The sequence below is a fragment of the Aulonocara stuartgranti genome, assembly GCF_965226115.1.
Source record: "Aulonocara stuartgranti genome assembly, chromosome: 16".
In the NCBI taxonomy this organism is placed as follows: Eukaryota; Metazoa; Chordata; class Actinopteri; order Cichliformes; family Cichlidae; genus Aulonocara; species Aulonocara stuartgranti.
Genome location: NC_138952.1, coordinates 12,660,496 through 12,678,624, shown reverse-complemented (window position 1 = coordinate 12,678,624; position 18,129 = coordinate 12,660,496). Strand labels below are relative to the sequence as shown.

The 18,129-nt window shown below is 40.0% G+C and overlaps 2 protein-coding genes across 2 annotated transcripts in view; one reads left to right on the top strand and one right to left on the bottom strand.

The window, feature by feature from the left end:
* The first annotated feature begins 599 nt into the window (after positions 1-599).
* On the top strand, positions 600-5,959 carry myl1 (myosin, light chain 1, alkali; skeletal, fast). Its single transcript, XM_082508868.1, has 6 exons — positions 600-830; positions 1,460-1,487; positions 3,144-3,287; positions 4,347-4,520; positions 4,621-4,698; positions 5,419-5,959. The coding sequence occupies exons 1-6, from the start codon at positions 702-704 to the stop codon at positions 5,445-5,447; spliced, it is 582 nt and encodes a 193-aa protein (XP_082364994.1). The 5' UTR covers positions 600-701; the 3' UTR covers positions 5,448-5,959.
* Positions 5,960-6,048: 89 nt separating this feature from the next.
* Positions 6,049-18,129, bottom strand: part of map2 (microtubule-associated protein 2) — a 99,828-nt gene continuing 87,747 nt past the window's right edge. Inside the window, exons 17-21 of the mRNA XM_082508869.1 lie at positions 17,984-18,076; positions 14,271-14,363; positions 10,800-10,881; positions 9,102-9,214; positions 6,049-7,866 (exon numbers count right to left, since the gene is read on the bottom strand). Coding sequence (XP_082364995.1) covers positions 7,645-7,866; positions 9,102-9,214; positions 10,800-10,881; positions 14,271-14,363; positions 17,984-18,076 — 603 coding nt within the window. The 3' untranslated portion in view covers positions 6,049-7,644. The remainder of the gene's footprint in view (positions 7,867-9,101; positions 9,215-10,799; positions 10,882-14,270; positions 14,364-17,983; positions 18,077-18,129) is intronic.

The window sequence follows — 18,129 nt, the reverse complement described above, 5'->3', positions numbered from 1 at the left end:
AAATGAAGCCCCCCGAAGAGTCCATCAGAGATGTTGTCAAAGATCAGCTCAGCTAACATTAACTTCTGCTTGACAGCAGCTGATTTCATTTTCCATCACATGTCTAATATTGCAGCTCCACGGGATCTGCTCTTTAGTTTCCATCAAATTGCTTTATCTCTCCTCTACTCAGACACATTCCCATTTCTTAGGTCAGGTTTTAATGGTCTGATAGTCGCTGATTTGTGTTAATGTATCCATATCATCTATTGGATTGGCCTGAAAAACATTTCAGAATATATTACCTAGATAGTGTACGCAATGAAGCGCAAAGCTGTGCGTAAAAGTGGGGGCAGTGCGTAAAAGTAGATCCTTTAAGAAACGATCCAGCGGAAAGATCACGTGACCCCGGATAACCTTTCACGCCGTTTCAATGTTTTCGTTTGTGATTATAGGTATATGGCTAAACACCTTCTGGCTCGTAGCCCTATATTCCAAGTTTAGAGAGAACCCCTTCACATACACACACCCCTCCCATCCGCTATCCAATCCTTACACGGGGATAGGGTTGACGGGTGGTCAAGAGGAAAAATAGTCACATATATATACGCCCCAACGGTGATTTCTTCCTCTGTGCTCAGTCTGTGCTACAGTCTTTGTGTGTCACCCGATCCGGGAATTGTCTGTGCTTCAGGGCCAAAGTAGTTCTACTATCAGCAAAAATGGCACCCAAGAAGGACGCTAAGGCTCCCGCAAAGAAAGCCGAACCTGCGCCCGCACCTGCACCTGCACCAGCGCCCGAGCCAGCCCCTGCTCCCGCAGCTCCCGCTGTCGACCTTTCCGCCATCAAGGTACAATGACCTGTGAAGGCCTAACCAGATCTACACTGGGGTGCTGGATACCGAGGAAGGAAGAACTGGGATTTATCTCTCTCTCTACTCATAAAGTTGCATGACAGAAGTAGACGGATGCAGTGTTTTTGCTAAATGGAGTAAGAGCTTGGTGGAGTGGCGGGGGAGGGGCAATCACCATTTATTACATTTATATGAATGATTTGAATATCTATAAGCTTATACGCACTTGAGAGTCAGTGAGAGCAACTGCGGGTTGGCAGGACCACAATAAAAGGTGTGCAGAGTATTGGGGAGAAGGAGTGGGACCATGGATAGCGCACCATGTCTTAGATCTCTTAGACCACACCCTGGGCTCTCTGGATTGGACTATCAGAGTAGGGACTAATATGTGATGGCAATGCAGAGTGACACCAAATGTGGACATGTTAACGTAGCTAAAGATGGACCTACATATGTGGCATAATATGAAGCTAAATTTGGTTTTGATGTGATTGTTTGGGGCACAATAAATGGGAAGTGCCTGATCACGTTGTTTGAATACAAATGTGATGTTAATTACATGGCAAGTGATAACTTTTGCCTTTCCATGTTTTTTACTAAAATGTTGCTTTTATATTGGCTTGTAGGTGGAATTCAGCGCAGACCAGATTGAAGGTATGTAAAACTTAATTCACCTCAGTTCTATACTGTTACTTACAGTCCACAAAACTCAGCTGGCCCTCCATCAGAGAAATCTGAAAATCTGCCTTTATCATAAAATGTGACTTGCAAATTCCATCAATTAAAAACATACAGGGAGCAAAAGAGAAATAACAGAGTACAGCAATGTAAAAAAAACTACAATAGACATCATAACAGGTCTCAGCGTATCCATGACAGTTGGACACCTCATTCATTTTTGTATTTTGAAATTCCACAAAGCCATCAAATCCATTCTGAAGCCCATTTGTGGCTAATGAAGCTCAGAAACACTTCATGCGTACAGTCAGTCTTAGGAAGACTTTTACGGTTTCAGAAGCTTGACTGATTTGCATGCTTGAATAAGAAACCGCATATGTGGTTAAACATGTGGCTTCTTGCATGGAAAACACTGGCAACAAATGCATCAACTAACTGAACTTGTTAGTAAAAATAAATAGGACAACTGGTGTCAAGTTAAAAACACTCAGATTGCATTTTAAAAAGCATTTTGATCACATCACAGTTTGGCTGTAAAGAGTATCATTTAATAACGAAAGGGTCGCATGTCACAAATCAAGCCAGCAAATCCCTGTGACCAGATATTAACTTTAGCTTGTTTACATGCTTTTTAGAACTCTGTGTCACTAGATCAGCGATATCTCATTGTGTTCCAAGAGCCAACAGCCAAAAAAAACAAGAAAAAAAAAGAAAAGATCGGAAGATTTAAAGATTACAGATGGAAGCACAGTAAAATGATAGTGTAGTGTTTGACAGATAGAAACACCTGTGTGCTGTTGGTTGGAACCACATGACCAAACCTGAAGTCTGGCAGGCTGCTTGTTACACTGCAGTCAGCATTCCCTACTTTTACTCAGCTCGCCCACAGAGGGCCTTGCCTTTAAAAGGAGGAGCTCATATTCTCAGCTATGTTTATCAATTCCAAGGTGGTCTTTTAAAAGAGCCCATTGCCCCGCTGACTGAGAGAGAAGGAGACAGCTGAGATGAAAATAGTATGAGGGGTGACGAGATCGGCAGGAGAGACTCTATTCAGCCAGTAATACCACAACCTTTTGAGATGTCTTGCACTTGTTAGATATTTTCCTTGTCAGTTTGTAGCATAGCTGTCTCCACCTGCTGACAGGCAACAGCTAAGGCTGAAATATAAACTAGTGACTCGGTTTAAAAAAAGCATTTACACAAACTATAACTTCAATTTTTGAAGTAAGATATGTTATGTTTGCATATACATACAATCAGATGACAATGCATATCACATATATTGATGAGCAACTGTGCTAGTCTATAAAATAAACATCACAAGCTTCTTTTTATACAAACATAAATGCAAAAATATTGCAATACCTCAGGTTAGTGCTATTTTTATGCAATTAAATGTAAATGTGCCCCAAATGCAGTTCTTCTTCTTTAAATAGGTTTTTGCATTGCTGTAGTTTCTGTTTAATAAAGAAATTCTACAGTTAGAAGGAATATAACAGAAATGTCTTACTGTCCATGATAAAGACATAACAAACTATAATGATTATAAACTTTACCAACTTTGAGATAAAATAAAAATGGAAATTATGGATCATTAAGCTGGCAAAATCCTCTCTTGCTTCTGTTAAACAGACTACAGGGAGGCCTTCGGTCTGTTCGACAGGGTGGGTGACAACAAGGTGGCTTACAACCAGATTGCTGACATCATGCGCGCTCTGGGACAGAACCCCACCAACAAGGAGGTGACCAAACTGCTGGGAAACCCCTCTGCTGATGGTACAGTAATGACATTTAGTAACTGCTCCCTCACTTGATCACTTAAAGATTTGCTACAGAAGATGTTAGGGAGCATGAAATACATGACTAGATTCATTCTAATCCCAATAAAGATAAGTTAGCAATTTGCTTTTTGTATTGATGCCAGTATGACATGCTGTCGTCACTGGGCTAAAACAAGGAACATTACTAACTGAGGCATAGTTCAAAAGGCTAATTTGTCTAAACTGATTTTAATAATATGTGTGGTAAACATTAATGGATAGCTCTGGGTTTTTGGTAAAATATGCAAAAGAGGTGTACAGTGCTGCTGTCAAACACAAACGATAGCAAGTATGAGAGAGAAATTATCAGTAGCTGCTTTTTTGACTGGAAGCAGTCATGTTCAAAGAATTGAGAAATGATCTTCTGCTCATCAAAAGTGTCTTATATTGTGGTCAGGTCTGTGCCTTTGAGGAAATGGCATAATAAATTGTTTATGCTGCCAGCTAGTGGTCAACATTGTCATATTCATTCATAAACTCTCCCAAACTGTGAAGTGTAGCACAGAGCTATGCAATAAATGCTCACGCTTGTCCACGTCTTGTATTTTTCAGTACAAAACGTAGCCTGATCTAAAACTTTTTTGTTTGTTTTTAATCACACACACTTTGTATTCTAAACTAACAGAAGAACTATATTATTATAGTGGTTAACATATTTGCCTAAGACGAGAAAGATCCCTGGTTCAAGACCAGGAGGAGACACAAATCCCTTGAAGGGCATGTGGTATAAAAACCTATGCTAAATCCAATATGTGAATCTGCCATGGCAGCCCCTTTAAATAAGGGAGCAACTGAAAGAAGACAAATGATGGTGTAGGTGCAGATTTGTGCAAACTCAAGACTGCAATCAAGATCAAAATGACAAATGACCTAATAAATAAATAAACAAAGTAATAAATGTGCCTTAAAATAGGACTGCGCTGTGCTCAATCGTGAACCTGCTGAAGCTCTAGAACTCTGAGCCTTCCTTTAGTGTCACCTCTAGATCCAACTTACTCTACCTCCTTTCATGCAGACATGGCCAGCAAGAGAGTAGAGTTTGAGGGCTTCCTGCCCATGCTCCAGGCCATCATCAACAGCCCAAACAAGGCAGGATTTGAAGACTATGTTGAGGGTCTGCGCGTCTTCGACAAGGAGGGCAACGGCACAGTGATGGGTGCTGAGCTGCGTATTGTCCTGTCAACACTCGGTGAGTCAGCCTAGGATGCGTTTCCTTTGATCTGTTCAGGTGCGTGCCCGAGTCGCTTTGTGTGTTGTTAATATCAGATGTCCTCTGCCTCCCCCTGCAGGAGAGAAGATGACAGAGGCTGAGATTGACGCTCTCATGACAGGACAAGAGGATGAAAACGGCTGTGTCAACTATGAGGGTGAGCCACACAGTCCGACAACAGCTACATAAAAACATGATGATACTATTACTGCTGCTGATAGTATTCACACTGTTCAAAATAATTATTAACTCTATTATTATAGATTGTTTTATCTTATGTGAGAATTACTTTACAAGTTTTGCTTAATCTAACCTGTGAAAACTATTTGACTCCTTCTGTCTTGGAGCTTCACATCCCTGATGATGTCATTGCTTTTCTTTGATATTAATAGAAGTGTTGAATCCAGACTTTTTGGAGTTAACACACAGTATCTTAGCCTCGTGTAAGTCTCTCTTATAGTCTTAAAGAAGTGACTGTCAAACCTTTTCTAGTGTCATCTGTCCTCTAGACAAAAAAGTGTAGCTTAATAGATGAAGCTATTATAGACAGTACAAACTCTCATACTTTAAATGCTGTGAATCACAGAAAACAATATCTTAGAAACAACCACAGCAGAGATAGTTTCTTACTTTGCGATTTGCTCATAAAATGTAAACAGCAAAGAACAAAGTGCTTTTTATCAGCAAAGAAAATGTAATGAATGATGAGGGTGTTAACAGAGAAACTGCAGTGTCAGTCTTCACATTTAGTAAATTAAACATATGTTTATTTCATGGAAGTTTGAGAATGTATTTTTCTTCCAGTTCACTCAGTTTTCCCTCTCTTCCTTTCTTGTTTTTTTTTTTTTCTGTCTCCCGCCCCGGCCTTCGCCCGCAGCCTTCGTCAAGCACATCATGTCTGTGTAAGGACCCTGCCACCGTGGTGGTGAGCATCGTACATGTGCAGACCCCATGGTGTCGCTGCATTCGCTCGCTGCTTCCTGTACCATCTGTGGAAGCAGGGGGATCAAAGGACTATGAGATATCATTTCCTGAATCCTTGTTTTATTTTTTCAACACTTTCTTTTTCCTCTTTTGTCCAAACTGGTGCTTTTTATTTTCCTCTCTTCCTCCTCCTGTCACTTGGAAAGCTATCCTGATTACTCATGAGGTGCTTCTTTCGTTATCTTCACCAAAATCCCGCAGTGTCATTGGGGTTTATATTCGTCACAGAGGAACAGTGATGGATGGGAAGGCGGAATAACGATGACCATCCCTCCCCACTTACTGCCTGTCTGGCTCTCTATCTGCCAGTAAAGTGACTCGTTTGGCCCAGGACTGGCCATCAAAATGAATTCAATCCTCTTCCAATCTAACCCTCCCTAAGTCTTAACTTATTGTATCCTCTGCCATTTCACAATAAACTTTTCACACTCCCATTTAATTTCCCTCTTTTTGACTCCGTGTGTTGTACGCTGATATTTGGACATTTATTTTAAGCCAGATGTTTTCAAAAGGAAGTGGTTTGACATTTTGAAGTTATATACGCGGTGCTTTTTCTGGTTAGTGGAAAACAAAACAAGTACGTCACTTTTTTTCCCATTTTTTGGTCGTTTTATTGTCATTAATTATTGTAACTGGTGTCATATCAACAAGAGAAAAACTGCGTACATCTACTTGACCTTTTAAATACATTTACAGTTGCTGTAGGTTGGAGTAGGAGGTGGGGAAGGGGCACACAGAGATGGGGAATGCAGAAAAAACACGGAAGCAAACAAACAGTTGCAGGTGAGGGCAGTAAGTAGTGGGCAGGAGGGCAGGGCATACCACAAATGGTGTCTGAAAAAGAAACTAGATCACCCAAACACTTTTTTTTTTCCTAACAGACATAACAGGAGTTGACTGAGTCTTTTTAACTTTTAGGATTTTTCAAAATATTTTTGTCCAATTTATTCTCCCGCATATTGCAACAAAACATCCAGATACGGTAGCGTCCGCTGTAAAACAGCAGGGGACCTGCACCAAAAAGCACACGCACAGACAGATTTCAGAGTAGCTGCATCTTCTGCTAAATATCAGGTCGCAAATTGTAGCATCTCCTCTGTGGTTCCGGCAGTCCCGATGAGGGCAATGTCAGCCTGTAATACTGGAGAAATGTCAGTGCTGTTTATTCTTGTGAGCTGCGTCTGAACAGACTTTCCTTTTGAGGATGTTTGTCGAATGAGTGCCAGTGTTTAATACTGCTGTGATGTATGGACAGGCTTCTGCGTTGAACCGCTGAGCAGGTGCAAGTGTGTGATGCACTTTGACATGACTGAGATGCATTCTTTAGCAACACCAAATCAGCTGTCTGACATTGTCACCAAGCATTACACTGTAAACAACTATTAACTACAAAACATGAACTTGTTTAATTTTTATCCAATAAATGAGGAAATAACTTACTAAAATCCTTATTTTAAATTACAAAATAGCCTCTTTTAAGACTTGAATCCATACATGCTCGTGGTAACATGACCTAGTTGCTTGCATAAATGCAATTTTACAGATTTTCAAGCCATTTTTGTCACTTCCTTTTAAAATGTTTTCAGGACATGTAGATGGCAAAGAACCTTTATTTTATACATGTTTCTATATATATTTGATAAATATATTATATATTGGATGACAAGAATGACTTGCAGTAAGGATGCGTGTTTTGATAGGGTGTCCATGCACGTTTACTGAACAAGAGCAACACGTGCGGTGTGGTGGTCGTGGCGTTATTTCTTATTCAAAGTAGAAAAAAGGCTGTTGCTTCTTCAACACTGATCCAAGACCAGTAAAGCCAATCTTTTGTCCCCACTATTTAGAGGTTACAGCAAACTTTTCTTTGCAACATCATTCAAAACGAGGGAGATCAAAATCAATCAGAAATAGGACGTTTGGGTTTAAAATAGACAGAAAACAGAATAAATAGGACCAAAGTACAGTAGCTCCTACTTTGAGTCTCTACTTAGAACCGGTTTAGCTGAGTAGTAGCGGTGATCAGTCAGCCTTAGGGTGGCAGGAGAGGGCAGAAAAGTTTGAATGGATCAGGATGAGGACGTCTTGGGTGCAGAGCAGCGATCCAGAGATCCAGTGTTCACAAACCCTGCTTGGCCAGAGCTGCAGTGACATCCTCCGCCAAGGTTGCTAACTGTGGGGAATCCATCATGTTGAGACTCCCGGAGGATGATAGATGGCTTTCGCGGATGCGGTGGGGAGACACTGAGCCAGAGAGACCTGGTGACTGGATGATGATCTCGGCTCCATGATCTACTCGGGCCTTGGCATTGTCCCGAAATGTCAACCTGTGGCTTTCAATCTGTTAAAGGCAGATGGTGTGATGTGAGAAGCGAATAGGGAAAAACAAATATTACTATCAGACGTCATATGAAATATTGATTCATTCTAGAAACGGCTTTAGAACAAGTGGAAAAACTCCCATGCCTCCAGAGGATTACTGATCACTTATTAAGAGCAGTCATGTATGGACTGATGTATATACTGTACCTTTACTGCTAAAGGAATACAGCAAGTTTTTGGAAGATTGGCCTGGTGGAAACACCGTTTTGTAAGATTTAAACTTAATTGACTACAGAACTATGGAAACAAATAGTTAAGATGCACACACACAATGACGTGAGAGACTGATGGTCATACAGAAAATGATTATTTCAAGTTATTGCTACTACAGAAAAGTTTTCCAGGACTCTGCAGTCATGTGAAAAACCAAGTACAACCCATGGTTTAATATCTTCTAGAACCACCTTGAGCAGTAATAATCTTAAGTAATAATTTTCTACACGACGTACTCTTCTTTACGTTGCATCAGTTCATTGTGGTTTTCTCAGAGATTCTATTACCAATTTTCTGGTTTGCTTGTTCTTAGTTTTTCACATGACTGCAGAGTCCTGGAAAACCTTTTTTCTGGTTTGCAATGCAACAAGATAGTTGTCTAGTTGCATTACCCAGTTTCAGCCAAGCTTTAACTGTCAGACAGATGGCCTCACATAGAGTACTTATACTGAGGAGTTCACGGTCGACCGACTGAGTGCAAGGTGCCCAAGTCCTGTGGCAAAAACAAACCCAAATCATCACACCACCATGCTTGACAATTGATATAAGGTGCTTGTGCTGATATGCTGTGCTTTGGTTTTGACTACATGGAACAGTGTATATTACAGTTAAACATCTAAATGATGTCTGATTGAAAAACACGCTCTAGAAGTCTTGCAGGTTTAGATGCAACCTGAGCTTGGTTGCTATGTTCTTTGTAGAGAAAAGCTTTCTCCTGACAACCTTCCAGACAAGACGTATCTGTGCAATCCTTTTCTAATTGTACTGTCATGAACATTGAGTCTGAGATGTAGGCCTTGGGCTTTTTTTGCAATTTCTCTGACTACTGCACAGCCTGAGATTTGGGTGAATATTGAGTAAAGGGAGAGTAAAGGCTATTACTTATGAGGGCTTATATTTAAATTGATGAGTAGGACAATCTCTCAATAACTTGATGTTTTCCCTTAAATGGCTGATTAGAAGCATGGAGCTGACACTCACCGTGACGTGGCCTCCACCAGGAATGTGGTGAGCATTTTCCAGGGAACCCACCTTTGCTTGGGCTTTGTCTTTGAAGTCCAACTTCACACTCTCGATACGCACATTACCACCTCCTGTTTAAAAGCAGAAGAAGTGTAAAAACTATTAAGTGAGAAGAGCGCTATATTAATTGTAAGTATTTATTTCAATTTTGAAATTGAAACAGCATCAAGTGAAAAAAAATGCGAATACTTAGTCACCAAATATCCACCTAATATCTACTCAAGACACGCCCACCTTATTAAGAAGTTATTAAAGGTCAGATGAGAGAGTGAGGTTAAAAATTGTGCAGAGTTAAAGTATGAAACCCCAGTAGCTTCTCAATGAGAGTTTAGGAATAGATGAAAGACTGTAATAAACATGGCAGAATGAACAGCAGGTGGCGCTGCAGGACAGTCCAATACTCTCTATGGGTAAATAAAAAGGGGATTCCATATTTCTGCCTGGGGCTTTGCTGCCAAAGTACTGGTAGTGCAACTAAATCTTTCCAGTTCTGTAAATTAAGGTGGAAATTCAGAAAATGATTTCAAAGGCCAATTCAGATAAATATAAGCACAAGTTCTGTGCAGTTATCCGGAAGAATAAAAAACATAAAACCACTTTTATGGCATCTAATAATTATGATTTATATTTTAATTGTAGAGCTTTTAACATGACTGTCACAGAGCATCACACTGCCCTACAGCATCAGAGAATTTATTTTGTTGTATTAATGGAAAAGAAATTTCAAACTTACCAACAGCAACCCCTATAACCAATATGCAAGTTTTCTTTTAGTGCAAGTCCTATGGACTTAGGAATGTTAAGGGATTACTGTGAAGGCAATTTATTACTTTGCATTTCAGAAATTTGGATGAACAAACATTAAATTGAATGTAAAACCCTCTCCAGGTTTGATGTAACCCAATTTATTAACATCATATCCCACACTCTAACACTCAAGGTATAAAGACAAATTTCAGAAAATGCTGCCAGGAACCAAAACACCTCCTACATGCGGCCACCTGCGGACACATCTATCAGGCTGTCAGTTTACTGCTTGCTTCCACTGTTGTTGCAAATTTAGATACAGACTGGTCCAGGAGCTGCATCTGATTGACATGTTATTTCAGGAGTTAATAAAAAAACTGCCAAATGAATACATACATTCAAATAGGGCAGGAAATTCTTTGTCTAACAAATACAAGAAAACCGGTCTTAGAACGTCTAATCTGTGTCCCTTGGTATTATCGTGTAATGATAAGACCAGGTGGAAGCGCACAGGGGTTTACCTGGCATTGTAAGCCAGCAGCATCAAACAGAGTTGGGTGATGAATGTTGAACTCAACACTGTTTACCTGTCTGGCTTGTCTACTATGCACTTCCTTATGTCACTAAAAGAAAAAATGGGAGCGTGCAGTTCATCTTATCTACTCACATTTTTAGCTTCACATGCAGTCATACCTTGAGGCTTTCCAGTATAACCACAGTCTGAACTCAAAAGCTCATGAAATTTAGATAAATTGCTCAAGTGTATCTAAGCAGTTCGACGGCCTCCTGGACATCCCACATATAAAATTCATATTTGAAAGTAAGGGACTGCAGCAGCAACCTTCTGGTCACAGCACACTCACTGCAGTGCAGTGTTGCCCTCTTTGTAGGGGAACTGCAAACCTTTACCTGGCCGATGATGGATGTTGTCTAGAGAGCCACACTTGGAGGTCACATGGCTCAAGTCAATCTTCTTGTTCTGTATTTGTACCTGGAAGGAACACAGTCAGGAAAAGGCAAGTTTAGAGCCCACAGTTCAAGGCAAGATCATCAGGTCCCCCCCCCCGATTTATCAAGAGGAATACATCTGATCTAGATTGTACCTGTAACCGAAGCAACCTGTTTTCAAGCTGTAAGTATGTCTTGAAAATAATTTGTCCCATTTATAAAACTGAACAGATACACATAACAGTGAGAAGTGTAAGGCAAAGAGAGGGCAAGGACACACCGAGGAGGTCTGAAGAGCAACCCGCAGAGAAATGTGTAAGGAGTGAACTGATGAGACAGCAAACATAAAGCTTTAATCACAGCACGATGAACAAGGACAGATACACCACATCCTGAGATGAATCACGCAGACACGCCTGTGGTCAGCAACCTTTGCCATGTCGCTGATTTAGTACAAATGTCTTTTGTAACCAGTGATTTTGTGTCCCGTAATTTCAACCCTCTTTACAAGGCCCGGGACACAAAATGACATAAAAAGTAAGATGACACATAGAAAGTCACATAAAAAAAAAAACCACACCGCAAGCACACAATACTGTATGCAGTATGCAATACTGTATGCAGCCTTTACCTACAATATATCTTGTTGTGGCCTTATTGTTTTGTGAAGCTGTGGACTGACAAAGAACACCAAGTCTCTTACACATGCAAAAGACTAGCAAAAGTATACCATATGAGTTTTAAAGAGAAGAGATTATAAGTGCTTTGTGTCAGCGTGGGTGAACATCAGGCTACTGTTTGGCACATCGCTCCTGTAGTCATGTCACTTAGGCATCTGTTAACCCCACTGTTGATGTTTTTCATTTGTATGGTATGTGTTGATTTCTTACATAACACAGTACCTTCTGCAAATGCAAATTCTTGACCTATTCATATAACTGAACATAAACCAGATACATGCATTTTTCTTCAGATGCGCATGATTGCTTAATTTATCAGTTCTACTAAGAAGTGAAAACACCAATCACACACAACATTAAAAACCATCTTTCTGAAGGTCTTTGTACAAAGCACCTTGGACCCATTAGGACTTATGGAGGCCCTGTATGATGATGGTAGTGGGTCCTTTAGGGTCCTTTAGTGTGCTGGAGTCTCTGTGGATCAAGTTTCTTCTGTGTGCTGCAGATCATCATTAGGGATCTTGGAGCCAGGATCGTCACCTTGGACTTTTGGTCTCTTAAAGTCATTGCTGAAGAGTTTTTGTGGCCTGGTGGAGCACATTGGTCTGCTGGGAAAGGCTGCTACCACTGAAAAAGGCTAGTATGCCTTCTTATGTAGGTTATACATGTAAAAGTATCATTGATGAACACAAGGATCCAAAGTCTTTAACAGTAAGAACCTTCATTAATTGCACATTTTTCATAATAAGATTACTAAACAATTATAACACTTTTCGTAATAACACTGTGATACATGTTTTTTTTATTTAAGCAATCAGTGGGTTTAATGTTGCCGATGATTGGTGTAGATTTTACACATTAGCAGAGTAGTACGATATCCATTTTTAATTGTTTCTCAAAAGAGAACTGCAATAATTGAGTGTTTGCATGCTTAATTTGGAGAAATGACATTGTTTTCTTTAGTTATATCAAATGTAATAAAGATTTTCTGACTAATAGTTAATTATGGCTTTAATTTTTTCAAACCTTTGCCTCAGTTTTCTAGTGAGTTTTTTTAAAGTCTAATTTATCAGAGGCAATACGAACTGGCTCTTTTATACACTGACGGGAGCTGATGTAATCTCCAAATATAATAATTTGCAACAGAGGGAAGAGTAAAGAGCACTTCTCATGAAATTATGCACAGTTATATGCAACAACTTTTAGTAATGTTTGATTGCAAATGTTAATCTGCAATTTAATGTCCTTACGTTCAGCAACTCAGCCAACCACCGCTCTCCACCTTCGCTCTCCTGAGCGACCTTGACTTGTGCTGGGCTTGTCCTAAAAATCTGCAGGAACTGTCAGTTGAGCGGCCTTTGCGCTATTCTTCACTTGATGTGTACTGACACTCTATTTGAGACTCTCAAAACTAAGATGCTGCAATATATGAGCAAATGTGCTACCACGTGTTTCTTTAGGTTGACGGCGGTTTTCTGCAGATAATTAAAGACGAGCGATTACAAGTAACATGTAAGAATACAGAATAATACACACAATGCCAACTCTGATTTCACTACTTTGAGGCCGCTATTGTAAAACTGGGCACAGAATAATAGCTGTTTCTTGTTACACAACAGATGAATTTAATCACTACAGTCACCTGAACAGATAATATCTGCTGTGCCAAAAGCACTGACCTTATAAATGTTCCTGGCACTACTTTTTTCAGCTGCTGTAGCAAGAATCAAATAAAAAGAGGTTTTATGGGAACAGATCATTCTGAGGGAAGTGATATAAAGTCAAGAGATAAGTTTTAACTGTCTCATTGTTATTAAGCTTGCATAACTGTGCATTGTTAATGTGCATTATTCAAATCAGAAACTGCAGATGGAGCGCACACTATACCTGCTGCCTTCAGATGGCTGTAATCAGTCTTAATCAAGTGCTTCATGCAGCGTGCTACCTGTTGTGGATGAGAGATGCTGGCAAGAGTTTTGCTAGCAATGAGTGGGCTAATTTTGTTAAGCACTAAGTCTACTTTCTCTTCTGTGTGTTTCTGCATATGAAGAAGAAAGCCTTTATTAGCTTTATTTTCATCGTACATAAAGAAAATTCATTAAGATTTGATGAGCTTCTCTGTCCAGTACAAAATACAATATAGGATTAGAAAAGCATTAAGCAGAAAAGTGTAACAAACATGAATATGTACAAGCAGGAAGGAGCTTTTGGTACCAGAAGCTTTCTGGGTTTATTTGTTTTGTTTTGTTTTTGAACTTGTAGTCCAAGCAGGCTGTGTCTGCATGCAGTTACAAAGTCAAGATGGGGATCATAAAGACATTGCATTTGGTAAAATGCAATACTGAAACCACTGGCTATCATCTGACGAAGACTTAGCTTTTTTTAACATGCCCGCATTTTAAAAAGGATATATTTTTTCTAATCTCCTGATAACTTGGCTACATCCTAATATTAGCTAGTGCCCTTAGAAGCTAAGTCAGCAGACTAGTCAAATGTCAGGTTCTGGAGGCAGACACATTCAGCCCTTGGTATCATTACTTGCAGGACACAAACCACTGGTGGAGAATAATGCAAAGATGAAGAGCAGTCTAGTAAGAGCACTGCAAATGAATGAGTGACTTAACTATTAAACTGAGAAACAGTAAGGCAAAAATAAAAATACAGGAAAACACAGAGGAAACACAGCACAGCACGGCACATAAATAATACCGACAACAACACTGACACAATGGGCTTGCAGCACAAGACTCACGTTTCCACCTCCTGCCGAGTAGCCACGCCTGTCCAAGGACCCACACCTAGACTGAACATGGCTATAGTCCAGTTTAACACTGGGGATGAAAACCTGCAGGGTGGAGGTGAGGAATGAGGTGGGAAAACGCTTGGGCTTAAGTCTTTTAAACAGTTTGTATACTCCCACTGTTTAAATAGATGTCTGACTGTGTTTGGCGGTACAATTGGACTAGTAGTTTCCCTGTTGCCCAGGACAAACATCATTCAACTGATACGATCACTTTAAGCTCAGAGGAAAAGACAATTTGATCTGACTCATGGCGTGAGCTGTGACAGTCTGTGAGCCTTGGTTATGTACCAAAATGCAACAACTGATGAACCTTTAGAAGCTAAAAACACAATTGAAAGTTCTTTGATTTGAGGCCACTACTTTAGGGATTGAGGATGATGAACATGTGAGTGTGCTGTGACGTGTGCTGACTCTCTGTAGCTGCAAGGAGAAAAAGCAGGAGTGAGATGCAGACGAAGCAGAGTTGGAACAGTACTGAAACAACAAATAAATAGCTTTCATTTTTATACGACAGCACAGCAAAAGCAATGGGGGTTTACACCAGATAAAGAAGTGACAGTGCATACACTTCTTACACATTTTGTGAATTAGAAAAGATGAGGACAACGGAGACTTTCGGGTATGTGGCCTCTGAACTGTTTTCCTTTTCCTTCACCGCTTAATGAAACACAAGGAGTGCTTTCAAATATGTGGACATCTGTTCAAAGAATATGGAAGACAATCAGTCTCGGTTCAAAACACTGCTGGAACAATGCTTATGTGCCGATGGGCTCAAGACAACCAGAGGCAATAAAGAACATATAAAGAATATCTCATTTGTGGGGGATCAGACGTCCTTTCTTATGCTATATTGAGAATTTCTTTAATATGCAACAGACATAGACAAAGAGGAAGTGTTTTCATTCAGTTCTCAATTAGCACAAGGTTTTCTGCTGTTACTTCCCTTCAAACATCGGGTATGCACAAGTGGTCTCATTAAACAGCTCCCGTGACCTATAAATGGACATCGAACCATAACTTTCCACCCACTGCCAGTAAAATGTTACACTATCAATAAATTTTTAATAGCTAAATATAACAGAGAATTTATTCCCCTTCTTTAAAAGAGGAATTATTTTTGTCTTTCTTCTTAATGCAACCTAAACACAAGGTAGCAAACTAAATGAATAATGAGAGCAGATTATTCATGCTTGTAACACCACAGAATATCCACAAGATATGCAAACCTCGTCTTGCCACAAAGCACCATCACTATAGCATAGCATGTGACCTATTATATCTCATGTGACCTAGAATTGTGGGATAAACTAAAGTGAGGAAACAAGCATTTTATGTACCCTCAGAAGGAAATAAATGGAGGAAAAAGGGGAAAAAATAGAAGAAGAGGATAGAAAGAAAAAGAGAACTCAACTAGTGGGAGATTTCTGGGGAAGGAAAAACACATTTAATCTATTGTCGACTCACTATTATTCGTATTATTCTACACGAAATGTAGGACTAGACCTAATACACACAATAGTGCAGGATTAAATGTCAAACTAATCACAGATACATGACGGGGGTTTTTTGGGGTAAAGTGCTAAAGAAAAGTTAGGCTACAGTATTCATATGGATCCAACAGGACTGCATGTTCAAGTATACTTTAGCATTTTAGCTAAGGCTATAGTCAACTGAGTGGATCTTTCTCTTAACCATCAGGTCATTTTTGTGCTAGACAGTCGGCTAAATATTAGAAAAAAGTCAGAAGCATGCATCCTCCTTGCTATGTTGTTGTTGGTCATTCATAATGCCAGTAATATATAACCTATAATACAAGTGACATTTGTCACCCCTTGAACTATAGTTGAAAAGAGACAACTGTATCTAAAATTAAGAACCGAGAGCCAAACTACAGTGAAAAGGGGGGTAATATACAAACTAGCTCACTTTGATACTATTAACCTACCCATATACTGCACAACACAACAAGAAGCAACATGTTGTACACTACCTAAAGAGATATGTATCAAAATATTTATTGGGAATTGGACTAACTAGAATTATACAGGGAGTGCAGAATTATTAGGCAAGTTGTATTTTTGAGGAATAATTTTATTATTGAACAACAACCATGTTCTCAATGAACCCAAAAAAACTCATTAATATCAAAGCTGAATGTTTGTGGAAGTAGTTTTTAGTTTGTTTTTAGTTTTAGCTATTTTAGGGGGATATCTGTGTGTGCAGGTGACTATTACTGTGCATAATTATTAGGCAACTTAACAAAAAACAAATATATACCCATTTCAATTATTTATTTTTACCAGTGAAACCAATATAACATCTCCACATTCACAAATATACATTTCTGACATTCAAAAACAAAACAAAAACAAATCAGCGACCAATATAGCCACCTTTCTTTGCAAGGACACTCAAAAGCCTGCCATCCATGGATTCTGTCAGTGTTTTGATCTGTTCACCATCAACATTGCGTGCAGCAGCAACCACAGCCTCCCAGACACTGTTCAGAGAGGTGTACTGTTTTCCCTCCTTGTAAATCTCACATTTGATGATGGACCACAGGTTCTCAATGGGGTTCAGATCAGGTGAACAAGGTGGCCATGTCATTAGTTTTTCTTCTTTTATACCCTTTCTTGCCAGCCACGCTGTGGTGTACTTGGACGTGTGATGGAGCATTGTCCTGCATGAAAATCATGTTTTTCTTGAAGGATGCAGACTTCTTCCTGTACCACTGCTTGAAGATGGTGTCTTCCAGAAACTGGCAGTAGGACTGGGAGTTGAGCTTGACTCCATCCTCAACCCGAAAAGGCCCCACAAGCTCATCTTTGATGATACCAGCCCAAACCAGTACTCCACCTCCACCTTGCTGGCGTCTGAGTCGGACTGGAGCTCTCTGCCCTTTACCAATCCAGCCACGGGCCCATCCATCTGGCCCATCAAGACTCACTCTCATTTCATCAGTCCATAAAACCTTAGAAAAATCAGTCTTGAGATATTTCTTGGCCCAGTCTTGACGTTTCAGCTTGTGTGTCTTGTTCAGTGGTGGTCGTCTTTCAGCCTTTCTTACCTTGGCCATGTCTCTGAGTATTGCACACCTTGTGCTGTTGGGCACTCCAGTGATGTTGCAGCTCTGAAATATGGCCAAACTGGTGGCAAGTGGCATCTTGGCAGCTGCACGCTTGACTTTTCTCAGTTCATGGGCAGTTATTTTGCGCCTTGGTTTTTCCACACGCTTCTTGCGACCCTGTTGACTATTTTGAATGAAACGCTTGATTGTTCGATGATCACGCTTCAGAAGCTTTGCAATTTTGAGACTGCTGCATCCCTCTGCAAGATATCTCACTATTTTTGACTTTTCTGAGCCTGTCAAGTCCTTCTTTTGACCCATTTTGCCAAAGGAAAGGACGTTACCTAATAATTATGCACACCTGATATAGGGTGTTGATGTCATTAGACCACACCCCTTCTCATTACAGAGATGCACATCACCTAATATGCTTAATTGGTAGTAGGCTTTCGAGCCTATACAGCTTGGAGTAAGACAACATGCATGAAGAGGATGATGTGGACAAAATACTCATTTGCCTAATAATTCTGCACTCCCTGTATAAGGCATTCACCCATCCTCTTAATGAGGAAGGCAAAGCTTGAAGGGTACATACATTGGCTCCACGAGGAGAGTGCTTCAGATTATCCTTGGAGCTGCACTTTGACAGTGATGGGGTGAAGTCCTGCCTCTTGTTTAAAATATGAATCTATGGAAACATGCAGAGATATATGGACCTCTTAAATGGTAGATAGGAATGAC